The sequence below is a fragment of the Culex pipiens genome, chromosome 2 (assembly GCF_016801865.2).
Source record: "Culex pipiens pallens isolate TS chromosome 2, TS_CPP_V2, whole genome shotgun sequence".
NCBI lineage: Eukaryota > Metazoa > Arthropoda > Insecta > Diptera > Culicidae > Culex > Culex pipiens.
Window position 1 is genome coordinate 119,172,048 of NC_068938.1, and position 26,004 is coordinate 119,198,051.

A 26,004-nucleotide genomic window follows, 5' to 3' on the forward strand; every position below is an offset into this window, starting at 1 on the left:
ACACGCTCGCAAAACCAGTATTCAAAAGTGTCAACACACGATGATACAATCGGGGCTGCCTGCACAGAGTACATTTTCTCCGTACTTTTTTTTTATTTTACGTGAGTACCAAAACCAGACATTTGAGTTGCCGTTGCCGTATTTAGGTCTTTGCAGTACTATCGAGTACGGTTGGGCTTCTTTCATTTTCGTTTCATCTCTAGACTATACCAGCAGCAGCTTCGAAGCAGCACCCAGCGTTAAGTTGTTAGTTCGATAATCGTTGGCCGTTGACATACCTCGCTGGAGTCATTATTGTGCTGTGGGAACATTTCCTTAATAAATCCAGCAAAAGAAATTCAGATATGGGTCATAGGTAAGAACTGAATAAAGATAGTGAAACGTGAAGGTGCCAAAGGATCACGAGGAAAAATGTATCAAGTTGTGTACAGTAGATAAGAAAATGTTATTGATTCGTAAGATATACCGCTACCGACGGCTGCATGCTACAGTGAACTGAGTGAGCCGCAAGCGACGAACCTTAGTTTTTAATTGGTTCTAATGAAACAAACAAGAGTTCTTTTTGTCATCATTTTTCTTGGCTACATTACGTGAACCAAAGAATTAAAAAAAAAAATCTTTCCAATGAGGTCAAACATCTGAAAATCTGAAATCTGAATATAGATTGAAAAATGAGTGCTAATTGTGAATCATAAAACCTGGAACACGAGGAAAGGGCGGATAAGCATTTTGACAGCTGAAACTATTTTGAAAATTCCGAGGCAACGGGTAACTTTTTCACAAAACTGGATGTGTTAAACAATAGCTGGCCTTCTCAGCTTCCATCTTACTCTGCAGGTTTTGTTAAATCGTTACCTGTTGTCTCGAAATTTTCAAAATAGTTCTAGCTGTCAAAATGCTTATGCGCCCTTTTGTTGATCTAGAAACATACTTTTTCATAATTTCAATTCTTTGCCAAGCCAAATTTTAAATAAATGGATCAGCCAAAAAATGTCCAGAAAAACCATGTCAAATTTTATTCAAAGAAATAAGGCCGATGCAAATATTTTTCAAAGTTTTGTCTTTCGGCTATTACCGGGGACGAGAGAGGAGGGGCAAAAAAAATAACAAGCCATAGTCTCAACATTTAAATGAAAAAAGTATTTCATAATGCATAATGCACAGTTCAGTTGTTTTGCAAGCATCAGTTTAAAAAAATGATTTGACGAAAATAAAAGTTTCAATGAAAATAATTTTGTGTGGTACACTGCCCATGTCAACATAAATGTCTCATATGTAAAAACACCAAGCTGTGAAAAACCCATTTGAAGTTTGTCCCACACAAAAGCCTACGTGTTAAGTTTTCACGAAAAAATGAATCCCTTCTGATTCCTTGAACAAATCTTTCGAAGGAATCCTGGAGAGTGCCTCAGGTTAGATTACGCCTAGCACTCTTCTTGTAATTTATTAACAGTAGTGCAGCATTGCATTGGATTGCATTGGAAGATCACACGCGTTAAAGCCTACTGCGTCAAGTCTTATCGCAGAGACATGATTAATTTTTTGAAGTGGGTTGAGTTTGAGCACAGAGTGTTTGAACAACAACACAATTCTGAATCGACAGGGGAGGAAAAAGCGTGGGGACACACCACCATACGCTCCGAGATTTGGTTGTATTCGTTGGGAGCACCATGCTAAGAAGGTTTGGTACTCCGGGACCCTCTGGGATGGGACATTGTGTTTCCACGAATGCCCTGGACACTATTTGCCGTGGTTATAGCGCCACAACTCATTCTCTGTAACAGTATTCCTAATTTCAATCCAAGCTCACCAAGTCGTCTTGGCCTAGTGATTAGCATTTTTGCTTACCAATCCAAAGGACGGGAGATCGAACTCAGTCTCTAGCGACTTTTGATTTTTCGTTCATATTCATCATTTCAAATTTCTATGTTCTTAACTTTCTCGTTGGGACCAGATGGGAATCGAACCCAGAACCATTCGATTACAAAGCGAACCCCGTAATCAGTCAGCCACGGGTACCCTCAAAAGTGATATACATGCCTATGGGACATTTATTCGATCAAGGGCGGCAGTACAGCACATCCTTTTTATTTAATTCAAAAGATTTTGGACTAAACTCAAACATGCTACAAATTATTCTAAACGCAGGGGAATGCATTTTAAATTTAATTCAGCTGATTGCACTTGAATGTATATCAATTTGTTTAAGTTTTTGAAAAAAAAAAACACATAAATTGCTACCTGAATTCTGAGTGATCTGTTTCTTTACTTCTGCAGTTTCAACATTCTACAAGAAATACACTAGAGGAAATTGCTTCAAATTTTATTTGAGTTATTCATTCATTAAAGGCAGCCTCTTTTCAAAAGCTGTAAGGCCGAAAATTGATCTTTAAAAGGCCGTACTGGGATGGTGAAGTCTCCCAATTATTGAAGGCAATTTTATTATGGATGGTCAAATTAAATCAAAAAGCTCCATGTAAGATTGAGCATTTTACCAAAAGTAGCATGTCAGCTGTAGTAAATAGTGTAGTGGGCCAGCACAGCCAGCAGCTGCATGACTTCTTTGACCAACAAACTCAACCGGGTTGATCATGCACGGTGAGAACACATGGAAGAAACAAGCCTTTAGTAAATACAACACTTTGGTCTTGTGCAGTGCACCAAGCAGGTTAGGACAGTGGTTCCAAATCATTCCAATTTTCCAATATAGCAGATTTTGCCTTACTTTTTCTTTAATGTTAGGTAAAATCGTTTTTTAGAAGCCTTTATTGAACGTCAAATGATGACAAGCCAGCATAACATGCTAGATTGAAATAAATGCCTAACTTCTTAAAATTTGTGTCAAAATTCAAACTCATTGAGGAATCACAAATCCGAAAAACTAAAACCCTGACTTTTCTCCCAAAGTGATCCCCAGGCAATCTCTTTGGGAACCACCGCCTAGCTTAAGCCGTGTGCAGTTTTCAAGTGGAGGTGAGAGAGCAAGCCCGCTTAGATAAGGGTGGAAATGTTTTTCTTCTTTCACTTTCGTTATGTCTCGCGACGACGCAAAACGGTAGCGCATCGGCGGTGGTGGCGCACGATTCCCAAAGTGTGGTCAAATCGAAGTTTAAACAAAATGTTTAGTCCAAAATTAGAACTCGTGGTTGTGCTAGCTGTGGAGAGCTTGGAAACGAACTCAATTTTGTGTAGTAGGCAAAAGTGTTGAAAAGTGCCATTACTGAAAGAAAATAAACTGTGGAAGAAGCAACTGGAAAAAAAACTGCTAAAGTAAAATTTCAAATTTGAAGTTCTCAACTCAGTCTCGATGTACAATTCAATATTAGCTGGAAAAATGGGACTAAGGTATATGTTAACAGAGCTAAATATGCATTGTTAAGCAGAAACGATTCGTAAAAAATACTTTTCAAAAAAAAATATTTGGTGAATTAGAATATTAACTTAGAAATGAGCAAAAACGAAAAAAGTTTCGATTTTTCTGTGGGCGGAAAGGGGTTAAGTGAACATTGAAGAGTAAAGTTTTTGGCTATCTCAAACCTATTTATTCACCGGATCACCGTAATTTCTTGTGAAACAATGGAAATGTAATAATTAAACTGAACGGTTTTTTTATATATCATTTAGTATTATTTAGTATTTTTTTATCTCTTTTTGTTTTGTGAAACCTGTTTAGTAATTAAAAACCAATTATTTTTATCATTGATTCAACCAAAAACAAATCAAATGTCAAACTTTAAAACACATGGACACAAAATCACAAGTGCAATAAAATAAAATCATTACGCAAAATCAAAAGGCTGCAATAAAATAAATCATTACGCAATGCGCTAACGGTGTCACTGGAAATCGGGTTTGTTGAAAGTAATCATCTCCGCGAAAAAGACCAACTTAACCCTGCCAGCCAGCGTGATGCTGGCGGACCATTGCACGCACAGAGCTAGTCAAGTTGTTACAAGCCCGCGCATTTCTTTTCCATATGTTTGAACCGCAACATGATCGCTGAACTAAGTTTAAGAAAAAAGAAGTACTGATACCGGTTTTGCCCCAGGTTGCAGACCACTACCGCGTCACGTCAGCAAAGACTTAAGCTTGTAAACAATTCTGCCTCTGCATTAGATATAAACCAATTCCCATATATCTATACTTACTTACTTTCTGCTTGTCTCTTCCTCCCTCAAAGACTTCTTATACTGGCTATTGTTGGACTTGGATCGCTGTACGTTTTGCATCTGCTTGCGCAAGACTTTATGAAACTGTCGAAACCCCTCTTCATGGCGTCTGGGAAACGTGACACATCTTTATTCAATCGAACCAGTGAACTTATAGTAAGTATAATACGTAACGGGAGGGGAGCTAGGTTGGGGATTATGTACAGTTATTATATGCAGTTTTGTCAATTGAATGTTTAATTCTTTAAACAATCTCAGGGAATCTTTATTATACTAGGGGAAAAGCGGCCTAAAGAACTTTGTAAAGAAACATTCAAATTTTTGTACAGGCTGTACAGATTCAGTCGTAAAAACTTTTGGGAAGGTGTAATAATATGTCAATATGCTGATGTCAATTATCGCTCGATGGAAATACATAGGTTTCACCTTTTTCTGTTTCGTGCATTCATTATAAATATTGATAACATAAGTTTTAATCAGACTCTTTGAGGATTCCGAATATGTCAAAATTGAAAATTTGTCTTAGAAAAATCGTAAAACTATGAGAAAAACTTCGATTGGCCATGAAATTCGTAAACTTTTAACCTTATAGAGTAAGGTTGTTAGAGGCTGTTGCAAAAAGATATTGTGGTTTTAAAAATATTTAATTTTGAAGTGGTTCAAAAGACTATTGAAAACTAAGAGAATTGAATTTCAATACGAGCAAATATAAGATTTTATTGTTTTTGGACCCCAAACTTCAATGCCCGTTTTACACTTCCCTTTGTCGTAGAAGGCTCATTTGGGTGTTCTGAATCCTGGCTTCCTCGGGGCTTCCCCCTGAAATCAAAAATAAATTTAATGAAGGTTCTACACCAGAGAAATGGCCACAGGTAAAAAACTGAAACAGTTGCTTTTCTCCTTACATTTTGACATTTTTTTCATACAAACTTCAAGCGATAAGAGGGAGGGACTCCTGTGGTAAGAATGAGCTCAAATTTAGAATTTAGCCTAGTGGTGAGCCAATCTTAATCTTTTGAATTCAGGAGGTAGCCCCGAGGAAGCCCATAATTGAACCACCCTAGGGCTCATATTTGGTATGAGTTCATCTCATGTATAGACAAAAATGCTGAAAGTTTCATCCATATTGAAGTACCTCGATACGACCTCTAGAACCAAGCAAAATCTACAAAACTGCCTCTTGACAATAAAACTAAGATAAACTGGTGATACAAATTAAACTCTTTTTCTTGGTTATATCTAATTTTCATCAGAACTTTGAACAGCACATAGACTGGAACAGGATATTAAAGCACGACCCATTCAAGTGCTCACAATCCCTTATTTGCCAAATAGCAGCTGGAGCTGAAATGAAAAATTCCGCGGCAAATGCAATCTACGAATTTGTACAGTAAGTGTTCAATCATAAATTATCCATGTTAAAATAATTAAAAAAAAAAACAACTTTTGTGACTTATTACAGGTACAGTGTAGAAAACAACAAGAACGTTCCCAGCCGGATAAAGCAATCTTTCGAGCGGGGGCTCAGTTTCAATCAATTTAACGAGACAGATTACAGCAACTGCTTTGCACACTATCCACTTTGCATATACTCGGCGAAAACTATGCTCAAACTGCTGGATCTGCACACCAAATTATTTCAACCATGGACCTAGTGTTTAAAAGTATAAATTTAAGATTAATGTATAGTACGATAAGCGGATAAGATAGTTCTTAATGTTCGGTTTATCCTCACAAGAAAACTTGATATGCATAAATTTCTAAAATCGGAATGCTTTTTTACATTTGCAACCGTTGTTACCTGACATTTCCAAATACAAAATGATAGAAAGTCATAAATCAAAAATACTACTAAAAAATACAACAAGAGTGTCATGAAATGTACATAATCAGAGAAACTTTGTAAGCCGACAGTACTGTTAATCGAGTTTTTCAGTTGGAAGTTCAATTGCCTGCTGCTAGGTTTAAGTTACAAAGCCGCTTTAACTAATAAATAAACATTCATAACTAGAAAAAAATGCGTACCCCGGGCAGGTGGGGTTAAAAAAAGGGTGTCAATCCAAAAACAAGACCTGTTTGTTATTAGAAAATCATGACCATCGGTAATGAGAAAAAGAACTAATAACATCCTCCAAACTAAGGCTAAACATTGTTATCGATCAGATCACATGAATATATGTCAAAATGGTACGACAATAACAACCCAAATTACGGCTCATGAAAAATCATTCAATCAAAAAGTACTATGTAAGTACTATGTGAAAATCCTACCAATTTTGTCAAGTCAATCTTTGATTAAAAAAAAGTTGAAAATTTGAAGGTTGCTTTTTCCAAGGAAATCAATAATTTTTATTATGATTTACTTTGTTGAACATAGCAAGACATATAGGAAATTTGGACCAATTTTGTCAAGGACATTACTTGAAAGTTAAGTTTTTGAAATTATCCCTTCAAAAAAATAAAAAAACATGTTCCAAAATTTCTAATTTCTAGAGTTTTTTTTTAAAGGTCCTATAAACTATTGTCTTTCATATGCTTATAGGACCTTTAAAAAAACTCTAGATTTATTTTTAGAAGTTTAAAGAATTGCTCTGATAAATTTCATTTCTTTTATTTTTTTACCCCAGATGTTTTTTTTTCTGTTTATGCAATTGCAAATCAATAAAATAATAGTTTGTATTGATTTTTGTTCGATTGAAAAAACGTCTATTTACAACAAAAAATGGAATGCTTTATCAAATTCTAAAAAAATTGATCAATTTTAGTACGGATCTTTAATTAAAAATAACTTGGATTGGAAAAATATATAAACATAGGCCTCAAGTGAGCTGTTACAAGCATTTTTCCAATTTGTTTGTTTGTTTGTTTGTTTATTTATCTCATGCGGTATCAACAAGTATATAGCGAAAAACTATGTTTTTTTTTTTTTTTTTAATTTGTATTTATTTTGATTTTCTCTTCCATGTACATTCATTCAGTTAAAATATTATTGAGTGTCCAATCACAATCGATGACTTTTCACCTCAATTTATTTGTTTATTTATTAAATACAGCAGCGTAAGGCTTACACCTTTTTAAATTGCTACCTCCGGTGACGTTACGTTTAAAATACAATTAAAAGAAAAACTACACTAAATTTACGGGTTCGCCACAGGGTGATGTCGTTGGTGATGGTTTCTCTTCTTTGATGCATTTGGGATCATTAATGGAAAGTTTTTTTTTTTTTTTTTTTCAATGCGATATTTCTAACACTTTTTTGACAATAAAATGGCATGCACTATTATAGGACCCGCAAACCAAAGTCAGAAAAATTGGCCACCCTTGCCCTAAAGCAAAAACACATGTTACTGAAGAAATCTATATATCTAGAGTTTTTTTTGATTAGGTCCTATAAACATATGAAAGACAATAGTTTATTGGTCCTTTTCAAAAAAAACTCTGGATATGTAAAAAATTTGGACGGTTTTGTTCGAACGCGAATCAGTTGATAACGTTAAGTCGGATCGGAGCGCTCTTTGTTGCGTTGCGTTCGTACAAGCTCAAGGAAGGTTTTTACGCTAATAAGTTGACACTTTGGCCACTCTGGAACTGATTCCGGAAAATCTGCGGACTGTATGGGAAAAGTTACGTAAACTCAAAATTAGATCACAGGAGGCTGAATTAGCAATCAAGAAGAAACGTCAGGAAACCAAAAAAGGGCAGGACGAAGTTTGCCGGGAAGAGCTTGTAATATCTAAAATTTAAGCTCCTCAATATTAAAGCACATGAGCACAACATTGTACACATGCACGACCTGAAAACTGAAACCGCATCACTAAATGAGACGTAGGAAATGTTTTGAAATGCCTGTCACCGGCATCCATTGTCATGTGCCTGGAGTCTTATTATTGCCGGAGGTCGGTACAAACATGGATTAGACTGGTTCAAACAGGTGAATTAAAATTTAATTGTTTTGTAAACAATTCCTTTAACGGTTCCAGCTTCATTCTTTGGGATACGTGAAATTCAACATATAGGCATATATCCCCAGATATACCTTTTCCAATAAGGCCGTCACAAGAAAAAAAAGTCAAGGTTGTCATCATTAAGGGAGAGTGTAGAGACTTTATCTCCTTTTTTTGTATCGCACAGAGCTCTTTCAATTTATCACAAAACCAACGTTGCCAGATTATTTTATGGGAAATCTGTATTTTCTTAAAAATAAATCTGTATTTTATCTGTATCATATCAAATTCGAAGCCATAGAAGATTTTTTTAGACTTTTCACAACAGATTTAAGCTTTTTAATCATATTAAAGCATAATTCAATTACTAAGTTATAAAAATTTTCAAATTAAATCATTTTTAAAAAATCTGTATGTACAGATTTTTGTGAATTTTGGGATCAAAAAATCTGTATAATACAGATTTATCTGTATATCTGACATGGCTGCACAAAACTATTAACATTTGGTATGAGTTGAAAGCATAAACAATCAACTATGTTTGGGTAATAAGTATCAGATCAGATCAATTCTTTGAATCATGCCTAGCGTTTAAAAAAAAAGTTAAGCCAGCATTTTAAAAATATTAAAGATAACTTGATCCCCCCTCAACGTTTTAAAGAAATCTTATCCATCAAAACTATTGATTTTCTGTAAGTTACAGCAATTTCACATAAAAACTGCACGTTTGTTTTTTTTTTTTAATATAACAAATTCCGTATAAAAATATTTTAAAACTTGGAATATTCTTATATGGACCAAAATAGAGCATGTTTACAAAAGCTGGTATTTTTTTACAAAACATTTCAAAATTGATTCAAACTGCAGCAGGTGTCAGCTTCAACTATGGTAAAGGAATCAATGGTACGACAAACTAAACCAATCATTTCAGTGATTTCAGTGACTGTAAAAATGCAGGGATCAAGTCGCCCTAAAAGCATCTTTTCAAACAATTGGTTGTAAAAATAGTTGGACGATCAATTCAACGTGAAATGCGTAAGGGTTTTGTAGTTAATAAGTGATAAAACAATTTATGTATACAGCATTTTCACACGAAAACAGCATGATTCGAAAATGTTGAGTTTTTCAATTACGAAAAATTGTATACCGTAAACCGGGGTGACATTGATAAGATTTCAATTTATTTTTGGAATATATTGCAATTTTTTTTAAAACATGTACTGGGCTAGGCCACACAAGGTACATGAGCAACTCTCTACAAAATCAGCCGATTTCGACCATTTTTATTTTTTGTATTTTTTTATTTGGCTCAAACTTTGTGGGGCCTCCCGCCAAAGAAGCTATTTTGTGTCATTGGTTCACCCATACAAGTCTCCATACAATTTTGGCTGCTGTTCATACAATTTTTATCCCGCCCGTGTGGATCAATCGGACCGCGCACTGGACTCACAATCCAGAGGTCGACGGTTCGAATCCCGCGGCGGGCGCTCTAAAATTCTTTGTGTAAATATGGGTATTCGGCGCCGTCGCTCCGTGCCATACTTTCATACACTTAGGAGCCCAGGGCGGCGAAGTCCTTGTACATAAAAAGAAAGACACTAGTGGTTGGTACTAGCAATGGTGGCCGACAGCTATAAAGTCAACTTCGTTTTCCATACAAAAATGGTACGTAAATATTCAACCAGCTGTAACTTTTGATTGAATTTTCTGATCAATTTGGTGTCTTCGGCAAAGTTGTAGGTATTGTTGAGGACTATTGAGCAAAAAAATAGGTACACGGAAAAAATTGCAGATTTGTTTATCAACTTTTTTTTCACAAAAACTCAATTTCCCAAAATACATATTTTTTGATTTTCGAGATTTTTTGATGTTTTAGGGGACAAAACTTTTGAGCCATAAAAAAACATGGTCAAAAAATCTGCCGCCGAGTTGTTTTTAAAAAAATTGTGATTTTTGGAAAAAAAACGAAATTTCGTGCAAAAACAAATTTGAAGTAATTTTTTAATGTACAATTGAATTTTCAATCGAAAAGTACTTTACAGATGTTTTGATATAGGGCACCGTTTTCAAGATATAGCCACCGAAAGTTTGATTTTAGCGAAATATTTGCAGTTTTTCGATTTTTAAAAATAGTGGCCATGAGTAACCATTTCTAAAATTTTTTTTTTTTTTGAGGGTTCAGAAAATTTTCTATAAAATTGTCTAAGAGACATTGAAGATTGGACCTCTGGTTGCTGAGATACAGCGGCTTAAAGAAAAAGAAACATGGAATTTGAAGTTTTCTAAGTCTCACCCAAACATCTCACCATTTTCTAATGTCGATATCTCAGCAAGTAAGGGTCCGATTTTCAATGTTAAAACATGAAACATTCGTGAAATTTTCCGAGAGATCGAAGTAATCTGAGAGCGTGAACAGACGTGTTTTTTTCCGTTGTCATATTTTTGAAATTTGATTTTTTTTTTTAAAACGTTCGATTTCAATTTTAAACCGGAGTTCCTGTACAATTTGATTGGTGGTTGCGGTTGAGGTAGTGGCAGTGGAATATCAAAACCGAGATTTCAACTTCTCGTCGGCTTGATGCTCTTCATGGGGGTGACGATTACACGAACAAGAAGGCAGGATCAGCAACAGCTGGAGCACTTTATGAAGTGGTCATCATGCTCCTGTTCCAATCTACCAATCCGGCCAGCAGTAGCAGACTAAATGCATCGTGTGGTGATCAGTACCAACTTGCGGCGTCTTATGCCTTTGCTGCCGGTCGAGCAGTACCAGGATTGCTGCTGGAAGAACTGAAACCTTGATTATTGCTGCCCGCTACTTTACTGTAGTCCTGTTCAAGTCCAGAAGTCTAAGCAGAATTATGATTCAAGTGGCATTTGATGATAAGTTCAAACCCTGCTGGAGCTGTTGAATCTTGATTTGGTGAGATCTATCCATTTTATCTATCATTATTTGATAGATGATTTTATTCCCTTATTTTACATAATATTCTATTGATCAAATGATATATCCATATTATCCCTTTCCCACCTTCTCCTATCCTCATTTCCTCCCCTCCCCTCCCCTCCCCCTCCCCACCCCTAAATATTATTATCTGCCAAATTTACACTTACACACCACACCAAAACTGATTCGGAGCGTTTGGTACGGTATGTCCACGCATCCTTCCGTTTACAGAATCTGTCTCTGCGGTTAATGCAACGCAGTAGGCCTGGCCGCTTTAATTGTTGCTATACATTTTCGGGGTAACTCGGATGTACTGTAATCATTAATAATGACAAGAAAGGACTTGAGGCGTAATCTAACCACAAGTTCTTCCAGGATGCTTTCTTCGGACTGGCTGCGATTGTGTTCGATTACATTAGAAACATTCGTGAAATTTTCCGATCTTTTCGAAAAAAATACTTTAAAAATTTTGAAATCAAGGCTAACATTTTAAAAGGGCCAAACATATAATATTTGTCACACATGTATAGGCGGTTGGTTGGTTGGAATTGTTTGAATTGTTGAAGTATAAATTGAAGATTCTACGCTGATTTTAGGAGAAATGAAACCAAAAAAATCAAATTACACAAAAAACAAACCCAATAAAGTGGTGAAGTGGATAAAAAATAGCGAAAATGGAATTAACATATATATTCCATTTCAATTTCCCACATTACTTTTCTTCACCAGAGTGAATGACACCATATATAATTCACGTTCAGGAATGATGATGTTTTTCAAATCTAAACAAGGAATAGGAACATCGTACCAAAACTAAAACGTTGTGTGATGTACCCGGTGATTGACCACCTTTTTAATTTGACGGTACATCTATTTGTGGCAAAAGCTGAAACAATTTTCTACATTTTTCTGTTTAAACGTTAATGGTCGGAATGAGACCGGGCCGTGGCTTAATGGCTATGGCTCCCGGCTCATAAGCGGAAGGTTCAGGGTTCGATTCCCGACCGGTCTCCTCGAAATTTTCGACTGTAATTGAACTTTGAATATGAACAAAAAACGAACGGAATCAGGTGGGATTCGAACTCACACCTTTGGATTGGTAGTCAGATGCTCTAGCCATTTGACCACCGAGGGGTTGACACCCCTTGAGTGAATTAATCCGTAGTGGTGAATTAATGTCACAAGGTCATTTACTATATAATACAACAATCCCTTCCCCAACGATCCCCGTACACACCACACACCATTATAATCTATAAAATAACTCGATCCGGTTGGTACGGTATGTCCCCGGCTTCTTCTTCTTCCCCTGATGATTCTATGAAATGTGGGTTCCGTTCATAGAATCTGTCTCATGCGGCTAATGCAACGCAGTAGGCTGGGCCGCTTTAATGAGTGTAATACACTTCAGGGGTTCTCGAAAGTAATAAAAAAAGTAAATCTTTCCCAGTTCCCCTGAGGGGAACACTCTTGAAGAGTATCGGGGCCGGCATTTACAAAGTGGATTCAGTGGCAATTTCATTCTCAACTTAATGTTAACATGTTAAGGTTAATGTTAACATTCCATAGGTCGCCTCCCTAAGGTGTTGTGATAAGGTCCAGTTTGTGACGATACACTACCTTCCCTTTACTAAGCAATCGAATCCAGAAGGGAAAAGATCACCAGTTGTGTTGGTCCGAGCCGGGATTTGAACCCCGATCTGCCGCTTACTGGGCGGGAGCGTTACCACTAGGCTACGTGGCTCGGTCTCGAAAGTAATGCAATCGTTAATAATGACAAGAAGGAACTGGAAGCGTAATCTAACCATAAGTTCTTCCCGGATGCTTTCTTCGGACTGGCTGCGCTTGTGTTTGATTAGATTAGATTAGATTAAACGTTAATGGTCGGAATGATTGATTTCAACCTGAAGATAGCTTGGTAACTATTAAGAATTAACCGAACCAGTCTATAGCAAACGTATCATAACGAACCAACCAACAGTCATGCCACTCTGCGTTTCCGTCTTTTCATGCAGTGAGAGTAATGAAATCCTATCGTATAACACACAGAAATTGTAGAGAGAAAAAAAAACGAGCCTGAGCATTCCCCAGCATCAGTCAGGAGTAAGGCGTCAGGAAGTGGAAGAAGAAGAAGAAGTAAGTTTGCCATCCTGCGGCAACACTTCACACCACGGCGGTAATTGAAACCGTATGTACAGGGATATCCTTCCTTGACGCGGAGGAGGTGGCCCCGGCGCAAGCGTACTTTTCTCTACTTGCCACCGAGCGTCGACGCCGTTCGCAGGTACACTCGTTAAAAATTATGAATATGCATAAAATAATTATGCTCAAGTGGTAAATGTAGACTATAACATAAATTAAATCCCGCACGAGCAGCGCGGCAAAAAATTAATGGCGTAATTTCTCTTTGTAGTGCAAAAAACTGGTTTTCGGCTGCAAATCCAAGAGTTGGAAGGCGGAAAAGCGGACGATGGCGGGAAACTGGGATTTTTAAAAATGATTACAGGGACAATTAACGGGGAAATGTCGCGAGTGAAACTAAACGTGCGAGTATGTTTGCAAGTTGTGCAAATTGCGCGCGGAATGAAATCTCGTTTTGCACTTTTCATTACGCGAAAGAAACTAATGTAATGAAAGAACTGTGTGAATTTGTTAATTGCAAGATTCTTGCTTTGAACTGGATTTGGCTTCTTGCTAGAACTGTAATTTTTATGACGGTGTTGCAGAATTATTTCAGTTTGTTCTTTAGTTTACCTTCATAACATTTAAACAAACCTTATTATTAAGGCTTTTCAAACCCCTAGTCAGAGAAAAATCTCATATGTTTGTCGGGTTAACGATTCAGTTAAAATTCCATCCAATTAGCTGTTTCTCACTACTTTCTAAGCAAATTAATTTAGTAAAAAAGCCTTTTAGAAGGGGTAGGGGAAGGTGGGACAAGCGGAACAATCGTTTACAGTATGAGGGATTGTTGTTGTTTTTTTTTGTGTTTTTTTTTTATTTGCTTTCGTTTTGCATAAAACTCTAGTTCTGTGACCTTATTTCAGTCATTTTTGACGTACACTTACGTCTTTGTCGAAGGTACTGGGGTGGCATTCCAAAAAACCCGGGCCGAAGGCCTTGGAATATTGCGTCATCCGTCAATCGCTTATATCTTCCTTCCCTCAAATCGAATCGGCACGATTTTGGTTCCATTCGATTCGAAAATTATTCAGCAATTTGCTATTAAATTTTCAATGTTGGCAAAATAGTTTTACTATTGTAACAACTCAATGTTTTAAAATATTTTCAAAATGCAGAGATTTTGCAAGCAAAATGAGCGCTTCCCACTCACGGACGGGAAGGTAAAGTACCTATTTTGAGGGGAAAATCACACAAGCAGCGCGACCGGTATCGGTCGCGAAAAAGGAGGGGAAGTAGCGGGCCGAAAACATATATAAGAAACTGCGCCAGATTTCAGACCATCATTCACGTCTCAGACGTCGGACCGGCAGCAGCAGCAGGAAAGCTTAGCCCAGAGCAGCAGCAGCAGGAGAGAGAGGGACCAGAACTGCAAAAGAAGCGCGCATCGCCTTCTCGTCGTCGATAGCTGCCTTTCGATGGCCGGACCGTTTGGATCTTTCGTGGTAGGGGGTGAGGATTTCCCAACTCTTTGGAGTTGCCTCACTCCCCGTCCCTCGTCCCACCCGGGACGAGGCAGCAACAAGATGAGGCGCGCGCCTGCTGCCTGCCTACTTGCCGAACAGTTGCCTCTCGTGGGTCAAGCCGTGGTTGTGAAACAATCAGGAAGGGGCTGAAGACTTCCCAACTCTTCGGAGTTGCCTCACTCCCCGTCTCTCGTCCCACCCGTGATGAGTCGGTGAAATGCCTTTCAGGAACTAGTGTTGGTCTTCGGATTGCACAGCTTTCTGAGGCTGCTCCCCCCCCCCCTAACCCCTCTCTCTCTCCCACATGCTACCAAACTTTCGTTCGATTCGCGAAAAAATCGTTTTTCGTTCTTCTATCCTCCATTCGATGTTTCCATTGTTTAAATTAGGCTTTCTAGTCAAAGATTTACCAACACATTCAAAGTATAGTTACATGGCAGTTGCGGTCCGATTGAGTTGACTGGAGTGTGTAAGTTCTGTCTTGTTGGGGGGTCCATCTCCCATTTACGATCTTATTCCGTTAATGTATTTTCAAGTATCTAGCTAATTTTTCAAAATTAAGTTATGGAAAACTCTATGTCCACATCTCAAAACTTTACGTAGTCTACGCCATTCCGGTTATGTCTGTGACATAACTACTTTGACTTTTTTAAATATTTTATCACCGCCATTTAGACGTAGTTGAGTTAACTTTTTGCGGTACTGTACGCCAAAAATATTCAAAAATTCTAGATTTTTGAATGGACCCAAACATGCTTAAAAAGATTCTAAACGCAGGGGAATGCGTTTTAAATTGACTACAGTTCAGTTTTTTGAAAGAATTTTTTTTTCTGCCCCCTGAATTTTCGGGCCGATTTCGAAGAGGGGCGTAACAAAAACTTTTTCAAATACCTACTTGTAAGTTTTTGTCAGAGGGGCGGGGGAAGGGCTTCAAAGTTGGTCCAAAAGATCAGGGAGCAGAAAAAAATGAAAAAAATCTTTTAAATTTCAATGGAAATTTAAGTGCAAAAGCTGAAATCAAATTAAAATGCATTCCCCTGCGTTTAGCAGGGGTGTCCAACTTTTTGGTCCTGCGGGACAGATTGGAGTTTTCGGAACTGATGGCAGGCCGGACTTTTTTTTTAATTTCTGTTGAGGAAAATAAAAAAAAAACAGACCAATTTGTTCCAACATTCTCACATTTTACTCTTGATATAAGAAGTTTCAATGATTTTCGAAAAAGGAGGATGGCTAACCTCTGTTTATAAAAAAAAATCTCACAAAAAATCAAATCGGGAAAAGATTAAAAAAAATTCGAATTTGAACAATACCAGTTTAATGTTTATTGTTGGTTTGCTGTATAAACATATTAATTTTAATTATAATGCATTGAAAAAATACAAAACTTCGTTTAAAAATTTCAAATAGGTTTGTTATAGAAATCCTGTCTCAAATGAACATAAATTTTGTTTACAGTTGTTTTTTTAACCGGTTCTCAAAAATATTTTTTTAGTGAAAAAGTATGACTTTGACACAACAAATCTACTCAAAATACAATTGGAATACATTTTCTTCGAATGAGACAAACAAACTTGATGACGAATGCCGATTTTAAAATAACTTATTTAAAAAAATATATAAAAATATTTTTGTGTTTTTCATATGAAAAATCATAAGTTTTTGATTTTTATATTTAAAAAAAAGCAGGATTTCAAAATTAGGCTTCGTCAAGCACACGGGATATGTCTTGAAAGTCTTCACCCCTGATTTCAGCCAATTTGGTCCATCCCATCTCGAGATATCCTGGCACCCGTAAATCAACTCGGTGTTTCGTGAAAAACGCTTAGAAAGTTTGACAGTCCGCTTTGCGCACGGCAAAATGTTGAGCTTAAAATTGTCTCTAACTCAATTTAATCATATAATATCTTCATGAAACTTTCAGGAGTGATTCAAAATCATCTTTTTAGTGGATTCAATAAATTTTCTGTAATATGAAATTTTGTGATTATCTACATGTATGTAACCCTAGGGTGTAATATGGTTGTATGGAAAAAAATAATGTTGTCCAAATTTGGCTAGCACAGCAACTTGTTGGTTCCTTATAGGGTCCTTAACAACTCCCCAAAGTTTGGGAACGATTGGTTCAGTCCTCACTTTGCGCAAAGCAATTCAATTTTCCATACAAATTTGTATGGGAAAAATCATTTTTTTGAATTTTGATATTTAAAAAATCCACGTTTCATGCTATATCAAAACCGGATTCATATTCGGATGCTCTGGAATGTGCTCTACAACTTTCCCGAAGAGAGTATGGTGCTAACTTGCTCCTATAAAAAGATACAGCGTCCTCAAAACTCGTCTAATATGTGATTTTCGATCAAAAAACACGTTTTAGACGAGTTTTGAACACGCTATATCTTTTTATAGGAGCAAGTTAGCACCATACTCTCTTCGGGAAAGTTGTAAAGCACATTCCGGAGCATCCGAATATGAATCCGGTTTTAGTATAGCGTGAAACTTGGATTTTTTAAATATCAAAATTCAAAAAAATGATTTTTCCCATACAAATTTGTAAGGAAAATTGAATCGCTTTGCGCAAAGTGAGGACTAAACCAATCGTTCCCAAACTTTTGGGAGTTGTTTAGGACCCCAAAAGGAACTAAAATAATGCTGTGCTGGAAAATCGATTTTGATATTACACCCTAATGTAACCCGTTAACAAGATTCCGAAAAAAGATTAAATTTCATGGGATTTTCGAAAAGTCAAACGTCAAACTAAACATAAAATTGATAAAAGGTCAAAATTGTCCAAAAAGTACATGGGACAATTATGCGTACAACGGCAATGTTCCACGTCCCCATAATGGAACTTCAAATTGCTGATTTGTCAAGATTAGGTGCTCGATGGAATTACATGCTGTTTTCCTAATTCATTTTTATTCTCTGATTTTCGTAACATCAATCATCGAAGAAAAAAAATACATTCCAATTATATCTGAGTTGTTTATTTGAAATGAAATGAGTTTGCTACATCAACAACGGATGTAAGAATAATAAAAGAACGGATCACTTATAATTCAACAGTTACGTAATCTGTGCATAGTAACGGAGTGTAATAAACAAAAGCAAAGATTTAAGTGAAATCACTTCTTTTCCTGGGCCCTGCGGAAGAACGGCTTAACGTGGCGCACCGCCGAGGTTGCAGTCGAAACGCTGGACATATTGCCAACGTCCATCGGTTCATCGTCCACGTTTACGGTACTCTGTAACGTAGAACCAAAATTGATAAGGAACAAATGAACGCTGAAATCCACAACTTACCGTCGTGCTCAAGTTCAGGTCCATGTTGTTGATGAACTGACTGTAGCTGGCGCTGGTGATCGAGATCTGCGAGGTGCTCGCCGTGGCCGCCCGCTTGAAGAACGTCCGCCGCTGTACGTTGCCCTGGAAGTTCGAGTAGGTGGGAGAAACGCTACTCCGCTCAGGGTCCGCAATCCGGACCTTTTTGGCGCCCTTAGGTGCGTTGGAGGTCGTCTCGTCATCACTCTCCAAAACGCAAATCGGCGTCGATGTAACTTGGGCGGGCACGTTTTCGGTGCCGCGGATCCTAGTTTCAGTGCTGGCTCGCCGTTCCGCTTGCTGCTCGAGTTGTGCCACCCGCGACGATTTGACTGCCAGCTCGTCCTTTAGCTGGGTGATCTTGGCCACGTAATGATCCACGTTCGGGATTTTGTCCTTGAGCTGTTTGATTTCGGCGTCCTTCGATTCGAGTTGTGTCTTAAGCGCGGAAATCGCATTGGCCTGATTACGAAGGTCTTGCTCGAGGCGAGTAATTTTGGCCTCTTTTACAATGAAATCCTTCTGCATATCGGACAACCGCTGGTCGGTCTCGGAAGTTCCCTGCGAAAGCTGCTGCTTGAACTCCTCAACTCGCTTCAATTCGCAATTGAGCTTCGAGTGCAATGAGAAGATCTCGTTGTTTCGATCGTTCAGGATAACCTGCAATCCGCCGAGTTTTCCTTCCATCTCCGCGGTCACGTCCTTTTCCTGGGCCAACTTGGCCACCAGCAACTCCTTCTCGGCGTTACTCTCCTGTGCCGATCGCGTCATCTCGGCCATCTTTTCTTTCATCCCCGACGAATCTCGCTCAACAGTGGCCAACTTGGTTTCAAGTGCCGCTATCTTTCGCTCAAAGTCTGCTTCCATCGAAGCATACCGGTTCTCAACGCTGGCCAAATCCATCGAGAGTTGGGTCTTTTCCTGCAGCACCGAGTCCGTATGCTCCTTGAGCAGTGTGTTGGTTCGCTTCTCGTTTTCGAACCGGCCCTGAGTGTCCTTCAGCTTGCCCTCCAAATCACCCATCAGGTTCTCCATCTCGCTCAGCTGGGCCGAATGAGCGGAAACCATTGAACGCTGTTTGGCCTCCATTTCGCACACCTTCTTTTGCCACACTTCATTCGCTTTGGTCAGCTTGTCCACCTGAACCTGCAGCTGACCGTATCGTCGGGAATCGGACTCGTAGCGGTCAAATCGATCTTGCACTGAAAAAGATTAGCCGATTAAATTGAGTCTCCAAGTCCAAACAAATTAAACTGTAACTAACTATCCTGCTGCATTTGCAGAAACTTGTGCTTGTACTCGGCCAGCTCGTTTTTAATCTGTTGCTCCTCCTTGATGAACTGGGTACGCTTAGCGTCCAGCTTCTCGATCATCGCGACCGCATCCGCGTGCTGCTGAAGAATCGTCGTCAGCGTCGATTTTCCTTCCCGTGCCTCCCGCTGCAAAACCGCCAGCATCTTATCGCAGTAGGCCAGATCAAGCTGGAGCCGCGTCTTCTCCTTAACTCCCTCGTACAAAGCCACCTGGTAAACCTCGAGCTGCCGCTGGTATTTAACCTCAACCGTGCGGCTCTGAATCAGCCGGATCAGGATGTCCACCTTACTGCCGCGGTACAGCTCACGCACCTCGGCCACAATGCCCGCCGCCGTACTCGAGTCCGATTCCGGTTCGGAAACGGAAGAGTGTGAATTGGCCTTTTCGGCTGCCGGATTGTTGGCAACCAGCGTTGTGGTTTCCACGGCAACTGCACCGGACTCGGCGGCACTTTCCGGCAACTTTTCCTTGTGAGTTTCGACAGTTTCCTGAGAAAAAATGTTGTTATGAAACAAAAATCAATCAAATAATCAAAAATCGAATCTTACCTTCTCCATTTTGACGATTTTGTTTCAAATTTTACAGCACTTTCGAAAATCCACGCGTTTTTTTCACTCGAGCGAGACTTCCGATCGACTTTTCCTAGTGCACGGTAACTCAAACTAAAGGATTTTTCCCAAGTTTTGATTCGGTTTAGGGTTTTACGATTAAACCCAATATTGAGTAATAACCTACACATTAATACCCCACCCATGAAGATAGCTTATACTGGATTAGGCGTGTCAACGAGCACAATTTTGAAACGTCAAAAGTATCGACCGACTTTAAGTCGCAGTTTGTTGACAATTTTCTACCTCTAAACATGTGAGGTTGGTGTTGAGTTGGGAAGTTTTTCAATTAATTTGCTAATTTAGGCCAACCACGGCTGCAAAATGACGGAAACCGACGACAAAAAGCCGCTTAACTTCCATCAGATGGAATTGGACGACCGGATACTGAAGGTAAGCTGGTTGGATCGTTCGGTGGTTTTTTTTGGTGCTGCAAACATAACCTCAACCGTGGCGCTTTTGTTTACAGGGAATCGCCAAGCTGGGCTGGCTCTGTCCGACCTTAATCCAGGAGAAGGCCATTCCGCTACTGCTGGAAGGGAAGGACGTATTGGTGCGGGCGCGCACCGGTTCCGGCAAGACGGCAGCCTTTTCGATTCCGATCATCCAACAGATTCTGACGCGCAAAGTTGAGGCGAAGGAGCAGGAGACGACGGTGATCGTGTTGGCCCCGAGCCGGGACCTGTGCCTTCAGACCGCTAAAGTGATGGAAGCGCTTACGATCAAGTGTGGCCGGTTGGTTCGCTGCGTGGATTTGTCTGCCAAGGTGGACAAGGCGGCGCTGAAGCACATGCTGGCGGAACGTCCGGATGTGGTGGTTTCGACTCCGGCCAAGTTGCTGGCCCAGCTGCAGGAGGGAACGTTGAACGTGAAGGACAGTTTGAAGACGCTGATTGTGGACGAGGCGGATTTGATGTTTTCGTTTGGGTTCGAGAGTGACTTGAAAGCGGTGCTGGATTTTATGCCGAGTGTCCACCAGTCGGTGCTGGCCTCGGCCACGCTCGAGAAGGACGTGCTCGAGCTGAAGAAAATCATCCTGCACAATCCGGTGATTTTGAAGCTGGAGGAGCCGGAGATTGCACCGGCGTCACAGCTTGCTCATTTTCACATTTTGGCGGAGGAGGTGGACAAGGCGGCCGTTTTGTACACGCTCGTGAAACTGCAGCTGGTCAAAGGAAAGAGCATTATCTTTGTGGACTCGATCGACCGGTGTTACAAGTGAGTGCGGATGTTTGATGTTCAGAAGCATCTTATTATCCATTTATGATGAAACTACAAACTGTTCATTGATGCAGCATTCAACGTTTTCGCGAACGTTGATTGGCCGAAGCATGATACTGGACTAATCTTCTCTCTGACTTTTAATCTCTGTTGTATTTGAATGAAGTTTAATTCAAAGATCAGTTTATAACAACAATTCCGCTTATTTCAGACTCAAGCTCTTCCTCGAGCAGTTCAGCATACGTTCGTGCGTGTTAAACTCGGAACTTCCGGCGAAGATCCGGTGCCACACGGTGAGCCAATTCAACCAGGGCCTGTACGACATAATCGTGGCGTCGGACGAGTTGCACGTGCTCGATCCGGCCGTGAAGGAAAAGAAGGGCCAAAACAAAAAGAAGATGCTGAAGCAGATTGCCAAACAGAAGGAATCGGAAGCGGGAGTGGCGCGCGGAATCGACTTTCAGTTTGTGTCCAATGTGATCAACTTTGACTTCCCGAAGGACATCAACTCGTACATCCACCGGGCGGGACGGACTGCGCGCGGTAACAACACCGGCAGCGTGCTGTCCTTTGTGAGCGTCGCCGAAAAGGACATGATGGACAGCGTGGAAGACCATCTGAAGAGCGGCTACGAGCAGAGCGAAACGGTCATGAAGTATGTAGTTTGAGTTTTTCTCGGTTGAAATGTCTTGCTGACGATCATTCACAATGTTCTAGGAGTTACCAGTTCAAAATGGAAGAAGTTGAACCGTTCCGGTACAGAGCACGGGACGCGTGGCGAGCGGTGACCAAAATCTCCATTCGTGAGGCGCGAATCAAAGAAATCAAGACGGAAATGTTCAACTCTGAGAAGCTAAAGGTAAATTGTTGCTGTCTCAAATTATGAACTTGACTTCAACTCAAACCCATCTTCCCCAGAGCTTCTTCGAGGAAAACCCGCGCGATCTGCAGGCCCTGCGGCACGACCGCACCCTGCACACCGTCAAGATCCAGGAACATTTGGGCGACGTGCCCGAGTACATCGTGCCGGATTCGCTCAAGCACGTCACGGCCCTCACCACCAAGCGCAAGAAGGGCTACGTGCCCCGGAAACGACCCGCCGCCAGCGACAAGTCCAACAACCCGCTGATGGTCGAGGGAATCGACTACGGCAAGCAGAAGCGTGTTTGAGGTGGCAATAAAGAACAACAAAAAAAGTGTTTCATTCAACTCTAGTTTATTCTATCCCATCCCAAACCTCACACGAACCTGCTGGCAATGCCCAGCAGCTTCGTGTAATCGGCTCCCTTGGCCTGGGTCTTCTCCTTCAAAATGGTCCGCAAAATCGTCGGAATAGGCACGTGAATTCGCGTCCCCAGCGGCGTCCCATTATCGTCAATCAGCACGACGTTGTTGCTATCAAATTTGGGAATCTTTGGCTGCTGTTTCTGCTTGCATCCGACCAGAATGGCCTTTTTCTTTTGGCCCTTGATCGCCACCAGAACCTTATCGCCCACCTTGGCCACCATCTGCTTGTTGTACACGTGGATGCACTTGGGCGGTTTTCCCTCGGCCATGGCCCGTTTACCGATGTCGCTGTTGTCCACCACTCGTAACCGGGCCAGCTTGCGGATTTCGTTGCAGACGGCGCTCGTGTGGAACCGGCTAGACTGGGTTACATAATTGGAGATTGCCGGTGAACGCATCGACTGCAGAAGGTTCTTCAAGGACATTCTGTTTTCAACGGATAAATATGAATTAAATCAAAACGTTTCCACCACTAAGTGATGAAAAAATTACTTTTTTTTTTTTTTTTTATTTGTGGTTGTCAAAAAACAGGCTAAGACCACAGTTGGTCCATCTGGCCGCCGTTGGCTTGTTAGTTGTTGTTGCTGGTTTGTGTCAGAATTTTGTGTCGTCGGTTGAGCTGGTTAAGTTTGGATTCGGCATTCTTTGATGAAATTGTAGATCTGTTTCATGCTCTCTTCACAGCGTTCTTTCAATATTTCTTCCAAAGGTTTCATGTACTCCAGTACATGGTGCTTGCTCCGCGTGTTGTTGTACTTTGGGCAGTAATATAGTGAGTGTTTGAGATCTTCAACTTCAAGACACAGTTCGCACAGGTTGTCATCCTCTAAGCGCCACAGCGCTCGTCGATCTTTGGTTAGTGTGTGTCCGCTGCGGATTCTGCTCAACAGCTTGATCTGGGCGGAACTTAGCAGGAGTCCTTTGGACCAGATCTTGGGGCCTGGAGATTCCATCAGCTGGTAGTGCCATCGACCTTTTGTTTCAGAAGTTGCCTTGTACTCTCTCGACCAATCCTCCCAGATCTCCTTCTGGCTGACGACGCAAGCATCGCCCATCGTTATGCCCATAAACTCAGTCTGTTTGTCGTAACTTTTTCCTTGTGCTGCTACGTCTGCTGCTTCGTTCCCACGGATGCCCACGTGGCTGGGAACCCATTGGATTTTAATCGCACCTCGAGGAGCCTTTTCGATTTCTTTGTAGATGTCCCAGATGATAAAGTTTTCGTGAAGAAGTTTGCTGTTAGTCAGGCTTTGGCACCCGCTTTTTGAGTCGGTGAATATAACGGTTTTCTTGTACTTCTTCTTCTTGGCCAGCATCACTGCATCCAGTATTCCCCGTAGTTCCGCGTTCGTGATCGAGTAGTTGTTGTTGATACTCTCCGCAATTGTTGTGTTGTCCTCAGCGTCGAAAACAGCCAGAGCAGTGCCACTAGCTGACTTGGATGCGTCCGTGTAGAGCTTTTTGTGATCTTTGTACTTGGTCGCCGCGACCTCGTTGAAAGTCTGCTGCCACTGCTCTCTACTGGTTTCGTTCTTTTTCGTTTTTTTTTCCACCGAGGTCGGCGAAGACAACGTCTCGCAAGCTGAAGTTTGTGAAGAACCGCATCCTGGTCTCTCTCGAAATCGCTCGGTCGACTGGGTGAACTTGGTACATGAGGTCAACGTGCTTGTCAGCCAGTTCTGTGAGGTACGATCCGTTTGGAATTTCTCTGTCCAAAGTGCCGCTCAAGATCTTCAACAGTGGGGTTCGGTGATACAGGCTCCTGATCAGTTCTTTTTTGGCTAAGGCTTCGACCCGTAGCTTCATCGGGAGCTGCCCCGTCTCTGCCAGCAGTACGTGAACCGGAGTGCTCTTTAGGTATTTCATCGCCACTCGGATGTACGAATTCTGGAGCACTTGAAGCTTGTTCAGGTGTGTGGCCGCCGCGTTGCCGTAGGTGGAAGCACCGTATTCCATTCTGCTTCTGATCATCGCGTTCCCCACTTTGATCAGCGTTTCCGGATTCGCGCCATCAGCTTTCCTAGCCAGCATCTTTACCAGGCCAAGTTTTTCCGCGCCTTTGTCTATGACCATCTCAATGTGCTTTCGGTATCTGAGCGCCCGGTCCATGGTGAAGCCCAGGTAGACATGAGTGTTGACGACTTCGACTGCTTGGCCTTCAATTTTGAACCTCAGGTGATCGGTGCGCTTGCACGTGAACGCAATCACGGCCGATTTTGGGGCACTTATTTCGAGATCGAGGTCTCTCAGCTTGGAGACTAGTTGGTTCAGGAACGTGTTCAGGCGCTGTTCGGCTAGTTCAAGTGATGCTCCCTTCGCGATTACCGCAAAGTCGTCCGCAAACTGGACTAGCTTGCACGACTCGCCGCTGAGTTTGTGGAGGGCCGCGGTGTAGAGATTGTACATGATCGGCGCACCCGGGCAGCCCTGCGGAAGCCCTTCCGAGACGACCTCTTCTATTACTCCTTCCTCAGTTTCCAGTCTCATGACCCGATGCCTCAGGTACTCGTACAGCCAGGCCACCAGCTTCCTCGGTATCCCCATCTCAGCTAGTATCTGCAGCAGTTTTCCAGTGTTGACGGAGTCGTAAGCCATTTTTACGTCTAGGAAAGCTACGATAGCCTCCTCGTTGTTCTCTTTGACTTCGTGCACCGAGTTGACGACGTACGCAACACACGTCGAGGCGGACCTATTTTTCCGGAAACCGAAGGAGAGCTCCGGGATGAGGTTGTTGATTTCTGCAATCTCCACGAGCCGGTTTTTGACCGCCGCGTTTATCAGCTTGATCTCCACGTTCATGAGGGCAATTGGCCTTCGTGAGTTTGGGAGTTCCGGATCAGCGTTCTTCTTTGGTATAGGTTTAACGACCGTTATTCTCCACCTTGGCGGGATTTCACCACTCACGAACACCCGGCTCAGCATCTCGGAGATCTTCAGCTGCAGGTCGAGGGGAAGTTGTCGCAAAACGTCGTAGGAGATCTTGTTTTCCCCCGGGGCCGAGGACTTCTTCGTTCTTCGGAGCGCACCAATGATTTCTCCGTCCTGAAGCGCCATGCCGTAGCCTTCCAGAAGCTCTGAGGTTCCAGCTGCGGGCATTTGGACGGACTTGAGCTTACCTCCAAAATAGTGATCCATAAATTCCTTCCCCTTAGTCAGCGTCAACACTCCTGTCCTACTGGGTGATCCAGAAAGCGAAGTGTCGATGCCCTTTATGATGTTCCACAGGTGTTTGCTGGGCGTTGTTTCGTCAATTTTGTCCGTGAGATCTGCGATGTACCTGCGTCTTACTCGACGAACTTCCCTCTTGAATTCCGCTCTCGTTTTCTGGACCTGGATGTAGTTGGTGCGGGTCTTGTTCGCGTTGTAGTTGGCCAGGGCTTGGCGTTTGATTTCATAAAGCTTGTTAATGTCGTCATTCCACCATTTTTTCAAAAAGTTGACTTTTTTATTGGCCACCACGAAGGACGACGCTTCCACCGCCTCGTCGAGTATGTCCACCATCTCTTCGGGGGAGTAGATGAACTGGGGCCGAATGGTGCTCAGGTGCTC

General features: G+C 41.2%; 4 protein-coding genes across 5 annotated transcripts; 2 read left to right on the forward strand and 2 right to left on the reverse strand.

The window, feature by feature from the left end:
- Positions 1 to 205: 205 nt before the first annotated feature.
- Positions 206 to 6,185, forward strand: LOC120423170 (uncharacterized). 2 transcript variants are annotated; one of them, XM_039586852.2, is made up of 4 exons: positions 206 to 355; positions 4,181 to 4,325; positions 5,423 to 5,559; positions 5,632 to 6,185. In XM_039586852.2, exons 1-4 carry the CDS (start codon positions 345 to 347, stop codon positions 5,822 to 5,824), a joined length of 486 nt encoding a protein of 161 aa, XP_039442786.1. In that variant the 5' UTR covers positions 206 to 344; the 3' UTR covers positions 5,825 to 6,185. The 2 variants fall into 2 exon arrangements, with proteins under 2 accessions (XP_039442786.1, XP_039442785.1); XM_039586851.2 differs by lacking the exon at positions 206 to 355 and adding an exon at positions 3,047 to 3,345.
- An 11,484-nt stretch (positions 6,186 to 17,669) lies between these two features.
- Positions 17,670 to 20,026, reverse strand: LOC120423150 (uncharacterized). The gene is made up of 4 exons (XM_039586831.2): positions 19,888 to 20,026; positions 19,290 to 19,827; positions 18,008 to 19,227; positions 17,670 to 17,949 (listed from the first exon to the last, which is right to left on the reverse strand). The coding sequence occupies exons 1-4, from the start codon at positions 19,894 to 19,896 to the stop codon at positions 17,830 to 17,832; spliced, it is 1,887 nt and encodes a 628-aa protein (XP_039442765.1). The 5' UTR covers positions 19,897 to 20,026; the 3' UTR covers positions 17,670 to 17,829.
- A 127-nt stretch (positions 20,027 to 20,153) lies between these two features.
- LOC120423151 (probable ATP-dependent RNA helicase DDX56) lies at positions 20,154 to 22,377 on the forward strand. The gene is made up of 5 exons (XM_039586832.2): positions 20,154 to 20,340; positions 20,417 to 21,165; positions 21,380 to 21,823; positions 21,886 to 22,027; positions 22,087 to 22,377. The coding sequence occupies exons 1-5, from the start codon at positions 20,272 to 20,274 to the stop codon at positions 22,336 to 22,338; spliced, it is 1,656 nt and encodes a 551-aa protein (XP_039442766.1). The 5' UTR covers positions 20,154 to 20,271; the 3' UTR covers positions 22,339 to 22,377.
- LOC120423154 (39S ribosomal protein L14, mitochondrial) lies at positions 22,368 to 22,928 on the reverse strand. The gene has a single exon (XM_039586833.2). It carries the CDS (start codon positions 22,878 to 22,880, stop codon positions 22,407 to 22,409), a length of 474 nt encoding a protein of 157 aa, XP_039442767.1. The 5' UTR covers positions 22,881 to 22,928; the 3' UTR covers positions 22,368 to 22,406.
- Positions 22,929 to 26,004: the final 3,076 nt, after the last annotated feature.

Excerpts from the sequence above, each read along its gene's own strand:
- LOC120423170 (XM_039586851.2), top strand. The coding sequence starts at position 3,308 with ATGTACAATTCAATATTAGCTGGAAAAATGGGACTAAG. Across the intron at positions 4,326-5,422 it reads ATCGAACCAGTGAACTTATA|AACTTTGAACAGCACATAGA; the intron begins GTAAGTATAATA and ends AATTTTCATCAG. Across the intron at positions 5,560-5,631 it reads GCAATCTACGAATTTGTACA|GTACAGTGTAGAAAACAACA; the intron begins GTAAGTGTTCAA and ends GACTTATTACAG.
- LOC120423150 (XM_039586831.2), bottom strand. Across the intron at positions 19,228-19,289 it reads TCTGCAAATGCAGCAGGATA|TGCAAGATCGATTTGACCGC; the intron begins GTTAGTTACAGT and ends AATCTTTTTCAG. Across the intron at positions 17,950-18,007 it reads ACCTGAACTTGAGCACGACG|AGTACCGTAAACGTGGACGA; the intron begins GTAAGTTGTGGA and ends TCTACGTTACAG.
- LOC120423151 (XM_039586832.2), top strand. The coding sequence starts at position 20,272 with ATGACGGAAACCGACGACAAAAAGCCGCTTAACTTCCATCAGATGGAA. Across the intron at positions 20,341-20,416 it reads TGGACGACCGGATACTGAAG|GGAATCGCCAAGCTGGGCTG; the intron begins GTAAGCTGGTTG and ends TTTTGTTTACAG. Across the intron at positions 21,166-21,379 it reads TCGATCGACCGGTGTTACAA|ACTCAAGCTCTTCCTCGAGC; the intron begins GTGAGTGCGGAT and ends CGCTTATTTCAG.
- LOC120423154 (XM_039586833.2), bottom strand. The coding sequence starts at position 22,880 with ATGTCCTTGAAGAACCTTCTGCAGTCGATGCGTTCACCGGCAATCTCC.